The sequence below is a fragment of the Eptatretus burgeri genome, chromosome 15 (assembly GCF_056783735.1).
Source record: "Eptatretus burgeri isolate ZD-2024b chromosome 15, Ebu_testis_v1, whole genome shotgun sequence".
Taxonomy (NCBI): domain Eukaryota; kingdom Metazoa; phylum Chordata; class Myxini; order Myxiniformes; family Myxinidae; genus Eptatretus; species Eptatretus burgeri.
This window is the reverse complement of record NC_140975.1, coordinates 52,677,134-52,696,913: the sequence shown is the minus strand read 5'-3', so window position 1 is coordinate 52,696,913 and position 19,780 is coordinate 52,677,134. Positions and strand designations below refer to the sequence as shown.

At 43.8% G+C, this 19,780-nt stretch overlaps 2 protein-coding genes across 14 annotated transcripts in view; one reads left to right on the top strand and one right to left on the bottom strand.

Moving 5' to 3' along the window:
* Positions 1-1,612, bottom strand: part of PREPL (prolyl endopeptidase like) — a 38,096-nt gene extending 36,484 nt beyond the window's left edge. For 3 of the 4 annotated variants that reach the window (XM_085855933.1, XM_085855934.1, XM_085855935.1), the window contains exons 1-2: positions 1,454-1,612; positions 883-1,153 (exon numbers count right to left, since the gene is read on the bottom strand). In XM_085855933.1, the coding sequence (XP_085712059.1) occupies positions 883-1,005 (123 nt within the window). In that variant the 5' untranslated portion in view covers positions 1,006-1,153; positions 1,454-1,612. Of the gene's footprint in view, positions 1-882; positions 1,154-1,453 lie in introns of those variants that run through there. The other variant, XM_085855936.1, reaches the window with a different exon arrangement.
* The window catches only part of ABCC10 (ATP binding cassette subfamily C member 10), a 71,265-nt gene that overhangs the window by 21,561 nt on the left and 29,924 nt on the right, over positions 1-19,780 (top strand). For 3 of the 10 annotated variants that reach the window (XR_015051488.1, XR_015051487.1, XR_015051486.1), the window contains exons 1-7: positions 2,092-2,196; positions 2,320-2,417; positions 9,230-9,396; positions 11,701-13,081; positions 14,266-14,493; positions 15,808-15,964; positions 19,161-19,306. Coding sequence is in view for 6 of the 10 variants with exons in the window: in XM_085855926.1 (XP_085712052.1) it covers positions 2,178-2,196; positions 2,320-2,417; positions 9,230-9,396; positions 11,701-13,081; positions 14,266-14,493; positions 15,808-15,964; positions 19,161-19,306 (2,196 nt within the window). In the remaining 4 variants the exon portion in view is untranslated. Of the gene's footprint in view, positions 1-2,072; positions 2,197-2,319; positions 2,418-9,229; positions 9,397-11,700; positions 13,082-14,265; positions 14,494-15,807; positions 15,965-19,160; positions 19,307-19,780 lie in introns of those variants that run through there. The other 7 variants (XR_015051485.1, XM_085855922.1, XM_085855926.1 and 4 more) reach the window with 6 other exon arrangements.

The window sequence follows — 19,780 nt, the reverse complement described above, 5'->3', positions numbered from 1 at the left end:
CAATTTGCTGATGCTGTTAAAAAAGTAATTTAATCAACAATAAGTTGAATTGTTGAGAAATTTTTTCATGCTTGTGTTTTTCAAAAAGTTTATTTATGTGTTTTTCCATGTTCTCTTTAAGAATACATTTCAAGGTTTTTCTCACTTAAACTCAACAATTGATTCTGTGACAGAGCAGTATCTGGAGAATTGTCAACCAACAACTCATATTCACAGAGTGGTGATCAGATGTGTTTATGCCTTCGTAATCCTCGGCTGTGAAATGGTCACCACAAATGACAAGTCTATCCAAAGGGTCCTCTTTTACCCATTTTCTTTGGGGGAAAATTCACCCATTTTGTTTGTACAAATCTTATCCACTGCCGGTGAATGTTTGATTCCTTCGGGAATCGGTGGGAGCGATTACCCGTTTTCCAGCCATTTTCGCAAAGCATGACGACACACGTACGAGGCATGATGTACAAATAACCAAATAACTTTGTTCTACAAAAATTCAAAATAAAAAAGGATAATATAGACAGTTACAAGCTCAAAAAAAGCGAAATAACAGCCCGCTGAACTGGACACGTCTTCAGCGAGCGAGTGAGCTGAGCTGGACACTTCTTTGTTTTGGAGAACGTGATGTCACCATCCATATATGGGCACGCGGCTGTTTTTTCAAACAGCCTCGAGAAATAACAACTTCGGAGTTAAATGTCATTAATTTTCCCAATAGTTAGGCAACCACAATAGTTTGCATCGAACTATTTAATGCACATATAATCATATTGATAAATTTTCAGAACATGTTTGGTGACCCGCAACCTGCTCTTTAAACAAAATAAGAAAACAACTGAAATTTTCTTTTTCTTCTTGAAAAACAACCTTTCCTTTGATGCTTACCTTCAAAAATTCATTGTTCACATTCTGCCAAAGGCCTCCAGTTGTGCAGGTGAGCCTCCTGGTGAGAGCCAAAGGCGCAAGTTTGGAGAGGCCAAGAGTTCTGAGCAGGAAGCCCATTGACATGATGATTTCCCCCCTTTTCTCAGTCTCTGCTGAGCTTGCCAGATGGTGGACTCCCTGAAGGTGACAGGAAGCCCATTGACATGATGGTTTCCCCCCAAATCTCAATCTCTGCTGAGCTTGCCAGATGGTGGACTCCCTGAAGGTGAATCTGTGACATGGACAAACACAACAGCACGACTTTAAGATTATCCGAAGGTTATCACGTCTTCTCAAGATGTGAACAGGTTTCATAGAACAATTACCATTGGCTGTTTTTCATGTTAAATTATAAAATTCAGATTCTCTGGCCTGCAGGCATTTAAGAGTCAACCACGAAGTCGATTGGCACTGAATGTCGATTCCAAATCAGATTATTCAATCGCTGAAGGTCATTAGTGAGCCAGCTGGGCTTTTATCAACAATCTAATAAAGACACGGAAGCAAAATCCTTGATAATTGGTACTTTCACCTGGATTCGAACCTACGACGTTCTCCATGCCAGATTAGCGTCTTCCATCCAGCGCCAGGACGCAATACGCAAGTCAACGGTGAACCAGATAATCGTGGCCGGTTGTTCAGTCAGCTGGTTGGTCGGCCGGGTGGTTGGTCAGGACTTTTGTAAAACAAAAAAAAAACCAACGAAATCTCATTCATCTTGACAGTTTCGCTGAAAACGAGCATTGGGACTAGTTTAATAAAGATTAAAAATAATAAAGATACAAAAAATAACAAATAAAATCCCGGTGCCATCTCTAAAAGGTATTTTAGACGGGTATCATCAATTGACGAGATATTGTGATGTTCATTTGTGAATTAATAACTCGCAAATTCGAGTGAGCGATATATTATTTTCTTATAACGTATCCGGTGTGATTACCTACAATATCCACACACGTATCATACACCGCTCGAAACAATCCGAACTTGCAATTCATCTTAACTTTCAACGTAGAATAAAATTAAAGCTTAACAACTAAAATTATACATAAAATGAAGCAAATAAAGAAAGAAAAAAAAATGAAAGAAGGGTGTGAAAAAAGAGACAAATAATGTGACCGGAAGTGGTGTACGCGGTCACGTGATGGTACGTTAGAGACGCCCATTTCCGGTTCCGGGTTGTAACGTTTGACTCTCATATTTATTTTCCTGTTTAATAATTTCATTTCACGTAACTTGATCTCGTTTATTTATTTATGATCTCCAAGACGTCCTGTGAGTTCCGATTCACGTTTATAACGTCATGTTAAAAGTATTTATTATTTTATATATAAAGCGCCCACTTTTGGAGAAATGTTTTCAATTCGGATATGAACTGGTTTCTTGTTTCCATCACAGTGTCTGGTTTAACGAGACGTCCCGCTTTACAGAGTTCTCAGGGTTCCGGTTCGAGCTTGTCCGATTATGGAAACGGGAGGAAGACGAAGTATCTGAACGTACGGTTGCTAGGCTGGTTGCTAGGCTGGCTGCAAGGCTGGCTGCTAGGCTGGTTGCTAGGCTGGCTGCTAGGCTGGTTGCTAGGCTGGCTGCTTGGCTGGTTGCTAGGCTGGCTGCTAGGCTGGTTGCTAGGCGCTGGACCAAACGGAGACCGGTGACGATGTTTACGTTCAATTTCACATTCAATGATCGCAAATCCTTGTTCTGATTACATGACAAACACCGAGATGTCACCGAAACACACCACTGTTGGTCCTACCGGGCTGTGCACTGTTCAATTACCAATCGGCTTGGAGAACACTCGCTTAAGCACCCAAGCAAGCGCTCCAACGAAACGGTTTATGAGCGATCGCTGGCTTGGCAAGCGATAGTAATGGAATGGTACTGCTTGGTAATGGAACACACTTCTGTGCCTGTATCGTTGTCATTACTTGCGGAGTAACCCTCCCTACGGGCGATCTTGTTCCAGGCACGCAATGTCTTCTTCTAACGCGTACCTTTTTATTTGGGCGGTGTATAGGCAACTGACAGCTGCCTCAATCGCTCCCGAAAATACATGAAAAATAACTCGAGTTTCGTGCAAGAAGGAAAAACGTACCTACTACTAATAATTCAAAATAACCTCACCTGCTGGAAAACACGGGGACGGGAATACTGTAACTGTAAACAGTGGGGACTTGTAATACCCTCCCACACCTGGAGGCGGCGCTACACAGTACACATTTACATAGAGAATTTGCATCATTCCCCCTCCCCCCCCTCAATAACCACCAGACCAGATTAAAAACACAACTACACATTAATTTGGATCATGCTAATCCTATGTAGCAAGTCTGGATGCAATCAGCCCAGAACTGTAAGAGTAGCACGACAAACGCACACATGGGTCCGTGAATTACAGCAAGGATTAAATCGGACAACCCCCCCCCCCAACCATAACTCAGCCCCCACCGCAACACCTCCCCTTCCTAACCTTTCCCCCACCCCCAGAAACCCAACTCTGTCCCATCCTCCAGACTCATAAAAGCGAAAGGACATTCTTACATCAATCTTTGCATGTTTAATATCGTGTCACCCCAATCACCGAGTTTGAAGTTGTCTTACTTGAAACCTCCGGATCGTTACTCGTCGATAAACGGATATCTCGGTGTTCTGGTGTATTTTGTGTAACTGATAATCTCTCAAAAAGCATCTTTACCGCGTTTGGTAAAAGTAAATATATCAAGTAAAACCTGCGTTTGATTCGTGCCCCACCGGCTTTTTGTGGTCTCTCACTCGGCACGTGTGTTTGTGTGTTTGTTGATTTCACAAACGTGAATTACATGTCAGTAACATCCAGTGGAGGCCAGGTGTCCTGCGTCCAGGCACATGTGAAATACACTTTGTTTATACTTTGAGCACAATCTTCAGCCTTGAAAACTCAGGCGAAAACCAAAAGGACAGGTTGGAGTTTTTATTAATTAAAGACTTCAAATATTAATCATGACTATTATCTTTCCTCTGCTTAGACCTACCTTTCTTTCATGATCGACGATACGTTGTGCGGTTTGATTATTATTATTTTTTTTTGAGGTTAGAATTGTGGGTGGAGTCTGGCCAGTGAAGCTCCACCCTGGAAGGACAGAGTGACAGACCGACAGACAGACAGACTGATGGAGAATATATATATATATATATATATATATATATATATATATATATATATATATATATATATATATATATATATATATATATATATATATTAGGTCTGTCCTTATTTTTTTTTTTTTTGGAAATTTCAAGGGGCGAACCTGAATTTAGGTTGATATTTATGAGAAAATTAAAAAAAAAAATATGAGCCTGAAAAAAAATTGTCTAAAGGTTGCTTCCAGGTGTCAAAAATTGTAAAAAATGTGCATTTTAATGTTTTTTTTTTGTATTCTTATGTCAGATATTTTTCATGAAATGTTTGCGTGCTTACTGGTTGGTTCGAACGTGAATAACATGGAAAAAATGTTTTTGATCCCAAAAAAGTGTTACATATGTCCCGAAACGTGGCTCAAAAATGGGGAAATTTTCTATTTTCAACATGAAATTATGTCTTTTGTTCTTGTACTGACACGGCTTGTTGTGCGTATGAGATATTTATTGTCTGCTCATTACTCCATTGAATCACTGAGTCCGTCAGTCAATTTCAGGTCTGGTATCCGGTCATTCAGGCATTTAGCGAAATTGCCTTTCGTGAACGAATGATAACTATTCTGTCGTTTCAGAATGACATTGTTATTGCTATTTGTTAAAGCGAATGGATAAATATTCAGAAGTGAACGTTGATATATCTAAGGCAACGGTGAAAAAGTTTCTGGGACAGCTGTGGTATTTATCGGTAGAACTGATACCATTATGTCTATTTGACCGAAACGTGTCAATTGAGACAAAAACAAAAATATCTCGAACTCTAAAAGAACAAGACGATGACTACGATGAAGCACTGAAAAGAGCCGTTGTTCACCAGAAAGATATCATGCGCCGAAAACTGGAAGATTTTGCATCTCCGAGAAGCAGAAGTTTTTTTTGATGTACTTACTGCATTTGAACTCTGACTTTCTGCACAAAGACCCAGATCAAAGGGAAATTGAAGATAGTTTCGTACAGAGCCGCACTATCGTCAGCAAGCTGAAAGTTGTGAATGACCGTGCAGAGCGTGGTGTAGCCCTGGCGACTGAGTACAACAGTCTTATTAGGTACGATGAGGAGCAAAAGCAGTACCTATTACAAGTGGTAACTGATCACTGAAAACGATTCCTGGACTGTAAGAAATCAACTTTGAACAAGTGAACTTATAGCTCTTGTCCCGTCTGTTCAGACTCCGTCTGCAAACTGTGGAGTTCGAAAAATGCTAAAAATACATAAAATCTTGATTTTTTTTATTTTTTATTTTTATTTTTTTAGACTTTTCAAGTTTCACTGAGATGGACTGGAAAAAATCTTGCCAAGTTCAACACTATTTTTCTGCAGTATTTCAGATTCTAATGCACCAGAAAACATCATACATTACCTGTTAATGTCATTTTGGCATAAGATTAAAAAAAAGAAAAATATAAAATGAATTTCTTTTTTTTAAAAATTTCGATGGACGGAAGCAACCCCTAAAATATATATATATATATATATATATATATATATATATATATATATATATATATATATATATATATATATATATATTGTTGTGGTTGACCAAATTCGCAAACCACCATTCAGGTCCCTTAGGTGAGATATCTCTGTAAGTATATGTGTAGTTAGGCCCAAACCCGTTGTTTAGAGGGAATAAATGTCATTTATGCGGGCTGCGACCCTTTTAGATAGCCGTTTTTCTTTTACTATCTTTATTTTGGACCAGCCGCCATTACTACCACCACCAACCACGTCTCAACAGCCATCACACAACAACCACCAACCACAACGCCGCTTCACAACAACAGCCACGACCTTTACCGTCACAACTCGCCACCATCGCATCACCACCATTCTTGCGCCACTTGTGGGCACCGATACTGGACTCGTGCAGGGCGCGCACCGAGCAGCGTGTTCAGAAATATCACAGACTTTCCGAGAAAAACGGATCAAAAACGACTCACGCCCACTTCTGTTCCGTCCTATCGGAGAGCGTGGGGCGATTTGGCCCCGCCTCCAGGGCGTTGGAGTGAGGTCGCTATATGCAAATTCATGGATCAAAAAGCATTCACGCCCACTTTTCCTCGGTCCAATGGGGAGCCAGTTAGAGGTGAAGGGTCGGAGGGAAAGGGTCAAAGGTGGGGGAGCGAGGCCACGGGGGATATAAACGGCTGCGTTCGTCAGTCAAAGAGTTCGAGTTCGCGGTTGGGAGTTGTCGGTGGAGCTGGGAAGAAGTGGTAGTAGTCAGAGTGAAGAGGACGCAGCTGTGGAGAGGTGGCGGCGGCGAAGGCGATCGAGGGGGTGCTCGCGTCGGAGTCGGGGAGCTGCGGAGTAAGAGGCCGGCGGCGCGACCGAGGTCGAGGTGGAGACGCTCGTCGCGGGACCCGAGACAGGGTGATATCCTCCTTCCCCCCGAGCATCAACAACCCCCTCCTGTTTCCCCCCGCGCTGAGATAGTGCGACAAGGGGGCCCCTTTCCCACCCCCTACCAGACACTGTCCGCGAGGCCCGCGGAGTTGAGGCGCCACCGCCGCTTTGCGTCTCATCATCAGACGGGTAGGCCCGACACGGTCTCGGCCCCAGGCCCGCCTACCCCCCTCATCCTGGAGGGTGGTTCTTTTTCTTTTGCTTTGGGTATCTGTGTTGTCGGCGCCGTCTGTGAAGTAAAATTGTATAAGTGTTGCCGTGTGCTCGGTAGTCGGATAGCTCTGCATTGTGTTTCTCTTTTATATTTGCTTTTTGTGTAATTGTATATGTGTGCTTCCCGTTCATCGCGAAATAAATGTGAGTTATGTTGAACTGTTTTCCCGCTTCGCTTCGTCTTTTCTTTCATTGAATCTCCATCTTGCTTCACGTAAAGGGTTGGTCGTGGGCTAAAACGCCCGATAATTAATCGAACCGTCGAGGCCGACGAATAACACCGCTCGGTTATCCCGATAGTACGGAACGGGTCGCTTAAAGTGGCCCGTGTCCGAAGTCGACCTGCGGCGAGGTGCGATCGCCCGGTCTACCCTCCGTGTGGGTACTTAGGTAGGTCGAATTTGGCGAGCAACCCTATCCCACGCGGGGGCCGATTGGCACGATCGTGGTGAGACCGAAAGGTCCACCCATGACTGGTTCGCGGCGTTAGTCCGAGAGGGTCACGACTGGATTGTCCGGCCGGTGGGCGACGTGCCGCGATTTGAGTTACGTGGCCGTTCGCACGCCGGCGGGCGCGAATCCGCAACAATATTTTTACATTTTTTTTTCTCATAAATATTGTTACGGCTGTGGAAATTTACAATACACCATAAAGGTTCCTTAGATTAGCTATGCCAGTAAGTGAGTGTTCAGATAGGTCCCCACCGTTGTTTAAAGGGATTTCTTCGTGTTCACCGGGCTGCGACTCTTTGAGATAGCCGTTTTTCTTTATCTATCGTTATTTTGAGCCACCATTGCAACAAACCTCCACGCAAACAACAACCGCCACCAACTATGCCACAATGCCCACCACGCTCACACCACCCCCACAACAATCACCACCATCTTCGCCACTATGCTCGCTTACGAACGCCATCCTCTGCGGACCACGGTAAGACGGTTTCCGCGTCGGAAACTGTCCGAGAAGGATTGGCAGAACAAAAGCTCTTGTGAAGCCTGTGGGGTTTTTCCCACCTGTTTTCCCTGCGCTTGGTATGAAGGGAAGGGGGTGGGGCAGCTCGCTCCCCATTGGTGGAGGAACAGCGTGAGGCGGTCGGAGTGGGGGCACGCCCCCCTTCGAGAGCCTTCTGGAAACGCCTCGAAGAGAGGTGGAGCCGCGAACGGGGCGGAGCGATGGGCGGGGCCCCGCGAGGAGCAAAGGGCGGAGCCCCGCATTACAAAAGGCGAACAGACGTGAGGCTCGCTCTCTCGGTGATTCATGTTGGGCCTCCTACTCTTCTTCTTGGTTCATGCTCGCCCCTGTCTCTCTCGGTGATTCACGTTGGGCCTCCTCCTCTCTTCACGGTTCATGCGCTCTTCTTGGATCGCGCTCCCCTCCTCCTCGCTCGTTCCTGCGCTCGTGGCCCGGCACGGCCTGGTGGTGGAGACGCGGACGGGAGGTGCCGCAGTGCGGCCTGTGGTGGACCTGCGTGTCCGGACGAGGGGTGCCGGAGAGGGTTCGCCGGCCGCGTGGGAGGTCAGAACCAGGCGAGACCCCGCTAACGGTCGTGGGAGGGGGACTGGACGGCCACGAAAGGGAAGTCCTTTCTTTTCTTTTTACTTTTGCTTGCATGGTGTGGCGCTGTCTGTAAGTAGAACCTGTTTAAGTGTCTGTGTTGTACAGAATTCCCTGCTTTATTCGGTTGTATTGTTTTCTTGCTGTACATATTGCATGACTGCCTTACGTGTGTGTAAATAATAAATGTGCTTGTCAAACTGTTCCCCGTCGTTGCGTCCTTTCCTTTATTGAAAGTTCCACCTTACCTCGTGGAATGATTAGTGAGGGTTTGAACACCATAGTAAAGTAATCTGAACCGTCGAGGTTGGCAATAACACCGCTCGGTTATCCCTGTAGTACGGAACGAACCGCTTAAGCGGTTCTTGTCCTAAGCCGACTTGCGTCGTGGTGCAACCCCTCGGTAGGTTACCCGCGCGGGTATTTAGGTATATCGACATTCGGTGATTCACCCTATTTCGCGCTGGTAGAATGCGTACTGGGTTGTGGTGAGTTTTAACCCCCACCTGTGACTGGCTCCTGGCGGTAGTTCCAGGAGGGTCACGACTGAATTGTCTGACCGGTAGGCGATGCGGTCACGATTAGAGTTACGTGGCCGATCGCACGCCAGGCGGACCAGAATTCGTAACAATATCAACCTAAATTTGGGTTAGCCCCTTGAAATTTCCGAAAAAAATAAAATAAGGACAGCCCTAACCCCAGTGTTCCCACTAAACACAAGGAGGGGCTCTATCTGCACATATACTTAATGGAATAACTGACTTCGGGACAACTGTATGTTTGTATGCGTACGGTTCCTAGAACCGTAACAATATACATATATATATATATATATATATATATATATATATATATATATATATATATATATATATATATATATATATATATACATATATATATTTTTTTTCTCCAGAAATATGATAATGTTGTGTTCACATCCTGTGTTTGATCCAGGGGACAATGTGGACCGATGGCATCGCGGCGTTCTGCCGTAGCAACATGACTGACCCTTTCCCACTGTGGTATGAAGGTCGTCCAGGTCACTGTTTCACACAGCTTGTGTTGTGCAGTGCCCCACACTTCATCTTGGCTGCAGGCAGTGCAGCTTTCCTGGGACGAAGGTGGGATATGTGATAGTAGTAGGCAATTTTTTTAACTGCATGCAAAGCGAAAAGCGGGGTTAAGCATTTGCTTCATGCCTGCCTGTCCGTCTTATCCGTTTATGATCGAGGAACAACTTATTTAAATTGAATGTTATGTATTTTGAACACGAAGTAGAATGTGACGAGGAAGACAAGTTTCTCATTTTACCCTGCCTTAGTTCTGAATTCGTCCCGATCATACATGCACAGAGAGGAGTGACAATTAGCTCGCCTGGAACGTAGTTCCAGGAAGCTTCTGGGATGGCGTGCCGTCCGTCCACAAATACTTTCAACTTCTCTGAAACTACAAATGCGATTTCGATGAAACTTTACCACAATGTTCATCATCGTGTATGTAGTTCATGCCATGAAAAAAATCGGGCTCAAAGGGAGTGTAAGGGGGGGTTGCCCCCAAAATAGGTATTTGCTCTCTTCTCTGAAGCCACGCACACAAGTTTTGATGAAACGACCACAACCTTTATCACCCGTAATGTACCAAGGTTTGTTCATGGCATTCAAAAAAAATCCATCGGTATTTACTTTCTTCTCCATTATATATTTTGTGGGTCATCCATGCCTACCAGTAGTTCCCTGGTTAACTTATCCAGGCTGCTGCCAGTTGAGCGCCCAGGGGGATTTGCCCCATGTTGTTAGTTATTTTTATTCCGCCAGCAATTTTCCGGTCCATTCCCTTTTATATTCATTTTCTCAGCAACCGTTAATCCGATTGACACAGAATTTTAACCATAGTCTTCTTCTTCTCCTTCTCGTCCTCCTCCTTCTCGTCCTCCTCCTTCTCGTCCTCCTCCTTCTCGTCCTCCTCCTTCTCGTCCTCCTCCTTCTCGTCCTCCTCCTTCTCGTCCTCCTCCGAATCTTCTCCGAAATGGCTTACCAGAATGAGGCGAAACTTTACACACATGTTCCTCAAGCTATGGGTGTACCAGTTTCATAATGAATAATTGATAGGTCACATGGTTTGGTGGCCATATTGGATTGAAGGAAAATATTAAACAATGTTTTCTCTGGAACCGCTTCATCAATCAATGTAAAAGTTCACAATTTTGATCTCGTTGATAAGTGGAATGTACATTTTAAATTACAACCCGATCGGCCACATGGTCTGGCTGCCAGAATTATTTAATTGTTTGAATCTGAGAACTTTTATTTTTGAATAAGGATCACTTGGCAGTACCCGGATGGGTTTGAGGGCAGAGGAGTATCAATTAAATTGATATCGGCGATGGTCCCAGGAAAAAGGGTCACCTGTGTACATAATAAATACATGGAACGTGACCTGTTACTCGGTCTGTAACTCGTCAATCCCGTGTTGTGTCAAAGCCGGACGTCTTGGAATCCAGTCATTACTGCAAGTAGTTGTAAAATGGCAGTTCTAATTTAAATTGAATTACATGCTTGAAGACTGTAGAGCACAAATCGCCTTCATAATACTTCTAAAACCATGCTTTATATCAATATATAGCATGAGAGGGTCAGGGCGAAGGAGATGCTGATTCACGCTGTGTTCGATGCTGATCAATTAATCCCTCCATTTTCTTCCCTTTTTTTTTTGTTGTTCTGCGAATTTCTGATCTGTATCTCAGATCTGGCTGGGACTTTCAGAATTAAATTTTGCACCAATGACTTTTTGACTTTTTTTGTCCTTGACCTAATTTCAAGGTCATGACCCAATTATAAACATTTTAACGTTTTTCACCAAAACTCGATTACGGTCTTCCGATAGCCACCCCTTCACCATAAATACACATTGCCCTCACTAGATAGCCCAAATCAAGGTGCATTTACGCTTGGTTTACATCATACCCCTCCAGGTTAAAGGTCAGGGTTAAATGGTAGTCTGAAAAAAAAAAGCCTTTTTTTTCATTGCTGAATTTTTCCAATGCGGAATCTCAAAGACAACTTGGAATTCCAAGATGTTGTGGCATCATAATAGTGTATTTTCATTGAAGTTGTGTATCTGATATATTATTAGTGTCCTTGACCTACATTTTTGGATTGTGACCTAATTAACAAAAAAAAAAAATCACCTTTTCGATCAGAACTTGCATAGTTTTCCTCAAATTTTCATGATGTTGAGTTTTATGAATGGATTGTGGATGGTGCCACATTTTCTTTATTTACATTCTGTCCCTAAATCTTGAAGGTCAAGGTCATTTATCATTCATTGTTTGGAATATAAAGTGTATTTGGAGGGATAATGTTTAAAAATGCACGATCTGCTTGTATTCAACGAGGAAGTTAAACTTTTGGTGTTGTGATCAACAGGACCATTGAAACAAAGTGCTGCTGCGGCTGGTTGTTAAGAACTGCAACATCTGCTCTGGTGACTCTCTGCTTCTTCCTGTCCTTGGTTGTGACGCTTCTGCGAGTGGTGGAAGGAGCCTGGGTGGACATACAGACATATGCTGTTGCTGGACTTGCCTGGATCACTCACACAATTGCTCTGCTTTTCAGAAGCCCCTTACCAGGAGAAAGTCCCTGCGGGCCTGTTTGGCTGGTCGTTGTTTGGATATTCACGATACCTGCGTTCATTATCAATGCCGTTTCAGCTTTTGAAGATGTATTTTCCTCGTCGGGTATTAAATTATTGCTGAATCACATTGCAGTGGCATTTGGCGGTTTTTTGATGGCCCCTTATCTGCTTTCGTTGTTGCTCCTATTTTTCTGCAAAGCTCACGGTCCCCAAGGTCCTGGGACCCCAAGTGAGCAAACACCTTTGCTCGTGGCTGGTGACGGGTTGAGAGAGGGCGTGGAAATCCAGGAAACCGGCCAGGGCTGTGCCTCGCGGTTGTGGTTTGCCTGGTTGAATCCGCTCATGGCACGGGCTTATGACGGCCGCCTTTGCTCTCCGCATGACACTTGCACACTACCTCAGACGCTCCTTGTTGCCAACCTGTGGCGGCTCTTCTCGAAATGCAGTGAGAAAAGTAAGCAAGCGACCGTGGCAAAGGGAAGTAGAACAAGTGATGGTCAGACAGGAGTTGTTGAAGCTCCCTCGGGACTCTTTAAAGAACAGCACAGCAGTGATGACTCATTATTGTTTTCAAAGGGAGGGCAGCGAGTCCAGAAGACGCTCCTCTCGACATTGCATTCTGCATTTGGCTTTCGCTATTATTTCATTGGAATTCTGCGTCTTTGTGGAAATATCTTGGGTTTCATGGGTCCATTGCTTCTCAGTTACCTTGTCAGGTTCATGGAGAATGAGCGAGAGCCAATAGTGCATGGTTATTATTATGCTCTGGGGATGTTCCTGACGGCTTTCTTCGGCGCCATCTTCAATAACCAGTTTACATATCTCATTAACAAAGTGGCCTTGTCCGTCCGTGCAGTGCTTGTGATGTCCATATACCGTAAAGCTCTCTGTGTCAGCTCCTGTAATCTCCAGAGAAGCAGCACCGGCGTGATTGTCAATCACATGAGTGTAGACACGGATCGTGTGGTCAACTTCTGTCCAAGTTTTCACGAGTTCTGGAGCCTCCCGCTGCAGGTGGCCGTGTCGCTATTCCTCATCTACAGGGAGGTCGGGCTCTCCTTCCTGCCTGGAGTTGCTGTTGCACTGCTGCTCATTCCATTGAACAAGGTCATTGCCAACCGGATTGGGCAGTACAGTAAGCGCATGATGGAGTACAAGGACACGAGGGCTCAGGTAGGAATTTGATTGTTGGTACCTGTGTATACTATGGTGGTGAACATGATGATCGATACATTTGCCGCAAGATGGTGAGTGTAATGATCCATACTGACGACCCATCCTCCACATTGTGCGACTGTAACAGCTTCGTAATCCTGACTATATTTCACGGATCGGTGTTTGTGTATCACGCTACTCCAACAGTTCTGGGATGATTTACATCCAGACTTGCTACATCAGATCAGCCTGGCGCCAATTGTATCATTGGGGTGTTTTTATCTTTGCTGGTGGTCTTGAAGGATACGGGGAGGTGGGGGGACGTAAATTCTCCATGTAAATGTATATGATGTAGCGCCACCTCCAGGTGATGGAGGGTATTACAAGCCTCCACCATTTACAATGCAGTATTCCTGTCCCCACGTTTTCCAGTGCAGTGAGGTGTTTTGAATTACAGTATAAGCGGTAGGTGTGTTTTTCCTTCATGCACGTAACCTGGGTTATTTTGTCTTTATTTTCGGGAGTGATTGAGGGAGCTGTCAGTTGTCCATACACTACCCAAATAAAGGTATGCACCATTATAATGTGTTGCATGCTTGGAACAACATCGCCTGTAGCGGTGGGTACTCTGCTCGTTCCTGTGGGTATACATAATAAAGGGCTGGGTGGGTATCTATGGTAAAGGGGTGGGTGGGTATCTATGATAAAGGGCTGGGTGGGTATCTATGATAAAGGGCTGGGTGGGTATCTATGGTAAAGGGCTGGGTGGGTATGTATGGTAAAGGGCTGGGTGGGTATGTATGGTAAAGGGCTGGGTGGGTATCTATGGTAAAGGGCTGGGTGGGTATCTATGGTAAAGGGCTGGGTGGGTATGTATGGTAAAGGGCTGGGTGGGTATCTATGGTAAAGGGCTGGGTGGGTATCTATGATAAAGGGCTGGGTGGGTATCTATGGTAAAGGGCTGGGTGGGTATCTATGGTAAAGGGCTGGGTGGGTATCTATGGTAAAGGTATCCAATGCTTCGACCTGAATTGCACAATAAATTAGAGGCTTGTTCCTTTGGTGGTACCTTGTTGCCCAGCTCAGTTCAAGGTATTTCATGAGATAGCAGGAGTAGTAAAACAATGTGGGGAGAACCGGAAGAGATAAGGGGGTTGATGTTGCATTTTATTGAGACGACTGTTTGTCCCATGACTTTTTAGATCGTTTCTGAGCTCCTACATGGTATCCGGAGTATTAAGCTCCATGCCTGGGAGACACATTTCCAGCACAGGGTTCAACAGTGCAGGATCAATGAGCTTCAGGCTCTCAAAGGCATGAAATATCTCGATGCCCTCTGTGTCTACCTCTGGGCCACGACACCTGTGATGATCTCCATCCTGACCTTTGTCACCTACTCCAGCTTGGGGCATGACCTTACAGCAGCGAAGGTACCTCTGTTGCCCAAACTGTGAGCATTTTTTTTGTCTGGTTTATTTAAAAACTCTGTTTGTGAGATTTTAGAAGAACTGAGTATGGTTAACTTATTATGTTAAAAAGATTTGAACAACAGCACAGCCAACTGGTTAATTTGTTTGATAGCCACAACTCTCGACTTCAAATTGGCTTTCAATTGACATATTTACCGAGGATTAATAAATTATTGGAAGGAGTTGGGGAATGTGGAGAACATAAGTGGGTTGGGAATGAAGGGGTAGGAAGAGCAGATGAGAGAGTTGAAGATACAGTGTCCTGCAAAAGTATTCACCAGCAACCAATAATGTCACATTTAGATGAATTACAAATTATGGAGAAACATTTTTTTCTCCATTTTTTTTTTTTACAAACATTTTACAAACTGGTGCATTCTATGCCTTTTATGGAGTACAACGTGGAGTTATTGTTCCTCCTTCCAGTCTGAGGTCACGAGAATCAGAGTGGACCATTATCATGATGGGAAAGCATTGTGCACCGATAACAGTCGGTACTCGTTTGGCTGACCTCAGTAAGGATGACAGGCTGAGTCAACCCACCTCGTGTTATTTCAACGGAACGACAGGGGCTCAAACTCAGGACCCTGAGATCTTAAGCCTGCCACCATAACCGTTAAAAACCAACACTCGGTCCTCATCATTGTGAGGTTTTTAGCGCGTGGGATGGAACTTTGCAATCACGTGTCTGTCTCGTAACTTTGTTTTTAACCATTTGAGCTTTTGTCATTAGATTTTCAACAAAGCTTTGTTATGAGACGATGGAGAAAATCGTAAAAAATTTGGTCCAAAGGTCAACGTCGCATAAAATCATCGATTTTCATCCGTTTGACCTGAAATTTTTAAAGAATTTCCATAGTGGGTCACTGAATTGGTTCACCCGTATAACCCCAGAATCCGATTGTTTTTATTATGTCAAAGGTCAAGGTCACAATTGTCAATTTCCATCTGACTTGAAATTTGAGCATGGTTTGCACATTGCATCACTGAAGCCTATTGTTTCTGAGGTCAAGAGGCCAAAGTCACCAAAAATCACCAAATTTATTTATTTATTTATTTGTATATATTTTTTTAGCCGCTTTCATTATGTTTAGCATACGGAAGAAGAATGGATATAAAGCGGATGTGGATGGGCTTTGCATTTTCAGATGCTTTCTAGTTGTGAATTATTTAATTTGTTGTGCTTTGGAATTATGTTCCAGTTAAAAAAATAAATAAAAAATTGGCATCACTTTTGACTTGAGAGTGCTTTGCTTGTGTGTTTTTTTTTTCCAGGTCTTCACGGTATTGGCTTTGATCAACATGCTCATCACGCCACTCAACGCCTTCCCCTGGATACTGAATGGGTTGATAGAGGCCTGGATATCGCTCAGCAGAATTGAGGAGTTTCTGTCTCTGCCTGAATTCGACAGCACTTCATATTACACCAAAGGTGAATTGGAGAAGCACATGCTCGACACTGTATCCTCAAGGAAGTCAGAGCCAGTAATTCAGTTCAGCATAGCATGGGACACACTGCGGTTCGATGATGAGGTGAAACCTTGAATGGGCATCACACGCACGGCATCGCTTGATGTAAATTCGACTTCGTTTTCTGGATCGCAGTCACGAGGGAGAGTATTTAGGCTGGTGATCTCACGATCATCAAACGCCGTAATTATTCCAGGAATGATTGCAGATTTTTTTATATTTTTCTCAGTTCTGCATAGCTTTTGTGGAGTTGGGGTGAGGGGTTATTTGGAATCAATGGTGGGAGTTGTGGGTCGGGAAACATTGCAGCTTCCTCCGAGGATGCCTAACCCCTCACAGCGTATCACAATGAACCATCATGTAGTCATGGTGCACTTGGCAAACTTGCTCTGGATCTTTCACTTTCTTTCTCACCGTTGGCAATTTGTTTGGCCGTCAAGATGCAGTCTAGTCAATCACCAGTCACTGCAAGAAAACTACCGGATCCACTTCCATCATCTCTTCTCTGTTCTCTTACCTTCAGTCGTCTCTGCACATATCACAAAAAAGATTAACTTGCTCCTTTGTATCGTCTACAATTCTGAACTCATTTAAACAAGCCGTAACAATTCCCATGTCGGAGGAACCTTCGCTGGATGTTCAAAATCTCAGAACTGTTTGTTTTTCACTTTTTATTTCAAAAATTTCAGAACGTGTTCTTGTCATTCGGTTAGAACCCTTCCACTCTGGTTTTAAGTCTCGATATTGCACCGAGACCGCTCCAACTCCTCAACGGTTGTGCAGAAATTCCCTAAACTTTGTAGTTATGATCGTTGATCACCCATCGCATGGCAAGGTGCGAAAGCGGGATCATTTTTGGTCCTGCACGTGGAGCGGGGTCAAAAGGTGAAATGGCAAAAAATGCAATTACGGGCACATTTTAAAACATTTTTGAATTAAACGTTTTGATGCAATCAACACTGGGGATGTATGAAATGTGTAACGATTTTTTTTTTTGGGGGGGGGGGATTTGACCCCGGGTTCATGCCTCATGGGGTCAAAACGGAATTTATTAATTTTTTTTAACTCAAATTTTGATATTGCGTCAATCCTCACAGATCTTTTTGTCATCTTTAACCTTGCTTCAGGTGGGAAGTGTGGGGATTTGTGATGGCGTGCCATCGACTTCACTCTAGTTCTGTTTGGTGTTCCCCAGGGATCTGTTCTGGGTCCAATTGTGTTTTCTCTTTTTCTCTTTATCATCAACCATTTGATAAATCTTACTGAACTTCAACATCAGGTTTCTTTAGTATGCTGTTGATACCCAGATATACCTGGCAATTTAACCTGATTATGTGCTCTCTTGTGCAATTTTGTGGTTCTCTCTCTCTCTCCTGTCTGACTGTCTGTCTCTCTCTGTCTTTCTCAAATTAAAATTTAGATGTTCATAAATTTTCTCAAACTTGGGTGCTGCTAAGATTGGAATGCTGCTCCTTGCCTTCCTCCAACATCCACACCCCCCTCCTTTTTTCCTCATCCTTAAAAAGTTTTAATCTTGGATCGTGAAACGTTGGGATCTCTGTTTCCACTGTTTAACATTGAGGTCTTGCTATGGACTCGACTCTTTCCTATATCCTGTATATTGCTGAAATCTGGAAATGTATTCTCAAGAAGAACTGGTTGTAGTTAATAATATCAATATTAAAAAAAAACAAAAAAAAATCAAGGCACCACCAGCTCGTGTCCCATTGTCCTACGAAAGGCAATCCTCATGTTGAAGTTTTCGACCACAGAGTGATCTTCTGGAATTGTTCGGGCATCGTGTGCTATGTGTTAAGCACACAAAGCCGCAGGTTGCAGACCCCCGCTCTCGGCCATCCTGCCAGATCATTGGTGTCACTTATCTGTGCAGAAGCGATGGTATCATGAGTGTTGACAATTCCCCAGTCAAAAATTTCACAACCAAAGCACTACAGTAACTTTAGTAGTTCACGCAGTACATGGTGATCCTAAATATAGAACAAACGTGATGAGCAGACAATTTGATGGAAGACCACCCAAAGGACCACATGCAATCATGATTTCTTTGGTGTGTGCAGGTTTCTGATATGATTTTGGGGGGTTTTTAGTGCAGAAACTGAGACCAAACGGTGATCAAGCAACTTGCCTGAATTGCAGGCAGGAGCACAGGACACGAGGAACAATATTTCTCATACATTGATGCATTGTATGGAAATTTATAAACCAGGAACAATACTCCGTGTAAAGCAAAGGCTGCACATATACAATACGTCTCGTGGAAAGCCGTGTGCACAAATTTTGGATTGTACATGCACACACGCCCATATACACACATTTTTTATTGGTATAAAAGTGAATGATCACACTTATATATCACTTGAGTGTTGGCATCTATGTACACCTGAACCGCTGGGCAGAACGAGTTCAAAACTTGCGGTAGTACTTGGGGTGATGATGGTTTAAGGCGGTTAAAAATGAAATTGGAGCCACCATGGTTCAGGGAGGAGAGACAACCCCGGTTGTCTCCAGGTAAATGTGTAATGTATCGTGTCACCTGGTGGAAGCCGGTATTACTAATACTTACTATAACGGCACTTGGTGGAGCGCATACCTCTACCAGGCTGACCAGTTTACATTTTGCATCCCACTCATAGTCCGGATAACCAAAATGTAATCGGCTTGTTGTCACCTACCCAACTCGTCCAAGTTTTGCCATAACTCGTCCACTACTTTCTGAGATGTGATGCTGCATGTCGTTTTTGACCCACCCCTCAATGGTGAAGAATCACTTGAAAAATTCTCATATCCCGATCCAGATCTTCACCAAAACCGAATCAATTAGTCCTTGTCACACACCCAACCTGTCCACCAAGTTTCGTCCAAATCCGTCAATAGCTTTTTGAGATACCCTCACAAACAGCCAAACGAGGATGAAAAACTAAACGGTTGCTGTCCATCTTCGGTGGTGGGGGGAATGAAATGCATCATAAAAATGGGGGGATTAACCTGTTCCGTAAGGATGGGTTCTTTGCTCGTTTGTAAAATTCACTATGACGAGGGTAGCTCGAGGTAAGTAAATTCATCATTGAAATTCCCAAAGGTGTGCATTCCGATGTTATACTGTTCGCGATGTTATATCTTAATACATTTGTTTGCAGATAGTTCTTGGATTGAGAGCGGTGCACAAGTGCAACTGAGAGATGCAACTTTCTCCTGGTCTGCTACACCAGCAACTGAAAACATAGGTGGTGATGGACCAGACCAGTCACCTGTACTACAAGGTCTCAGCTTGTGTGTGCTTGAGGTTTGTGAACGACAGACTTGGGATCAAAGTGTGATTGAATTTGAGATTCCGCTCACGGTTTTGCCTCACTTGTACGGTACATGCAATTTGATCCCTGCTCTCGTGTACAAGGTGGTTTCACATACTATACTGGGCTTCGCCTTTTATTTATTTATTTTCTCTTTCTTTACAACTACTCTTTCGTCTTTCATGTTTAATTGATTCGAACTTGATCTCGATCCGATGCCCTCCACCACCGAAGGTGGACGGAGGTTGTTTTCCCTCCCATTTTGTTTGTCTGCCCGTCTGTTTATTTGTCTGTGAGCAGGATATCTCAAAAAAGTTGTGGACGGATTTGGATGACATTTGGTGGAGAGGTTGGGTATGTGACGAGGACGAATTGATTCGATTTTGATGACGATCCGGCTCTGGATACGAGAATGTTTTTGATGATTCTTCACCATTGAGAGATTAGTGCCAAAAACGATATACAAC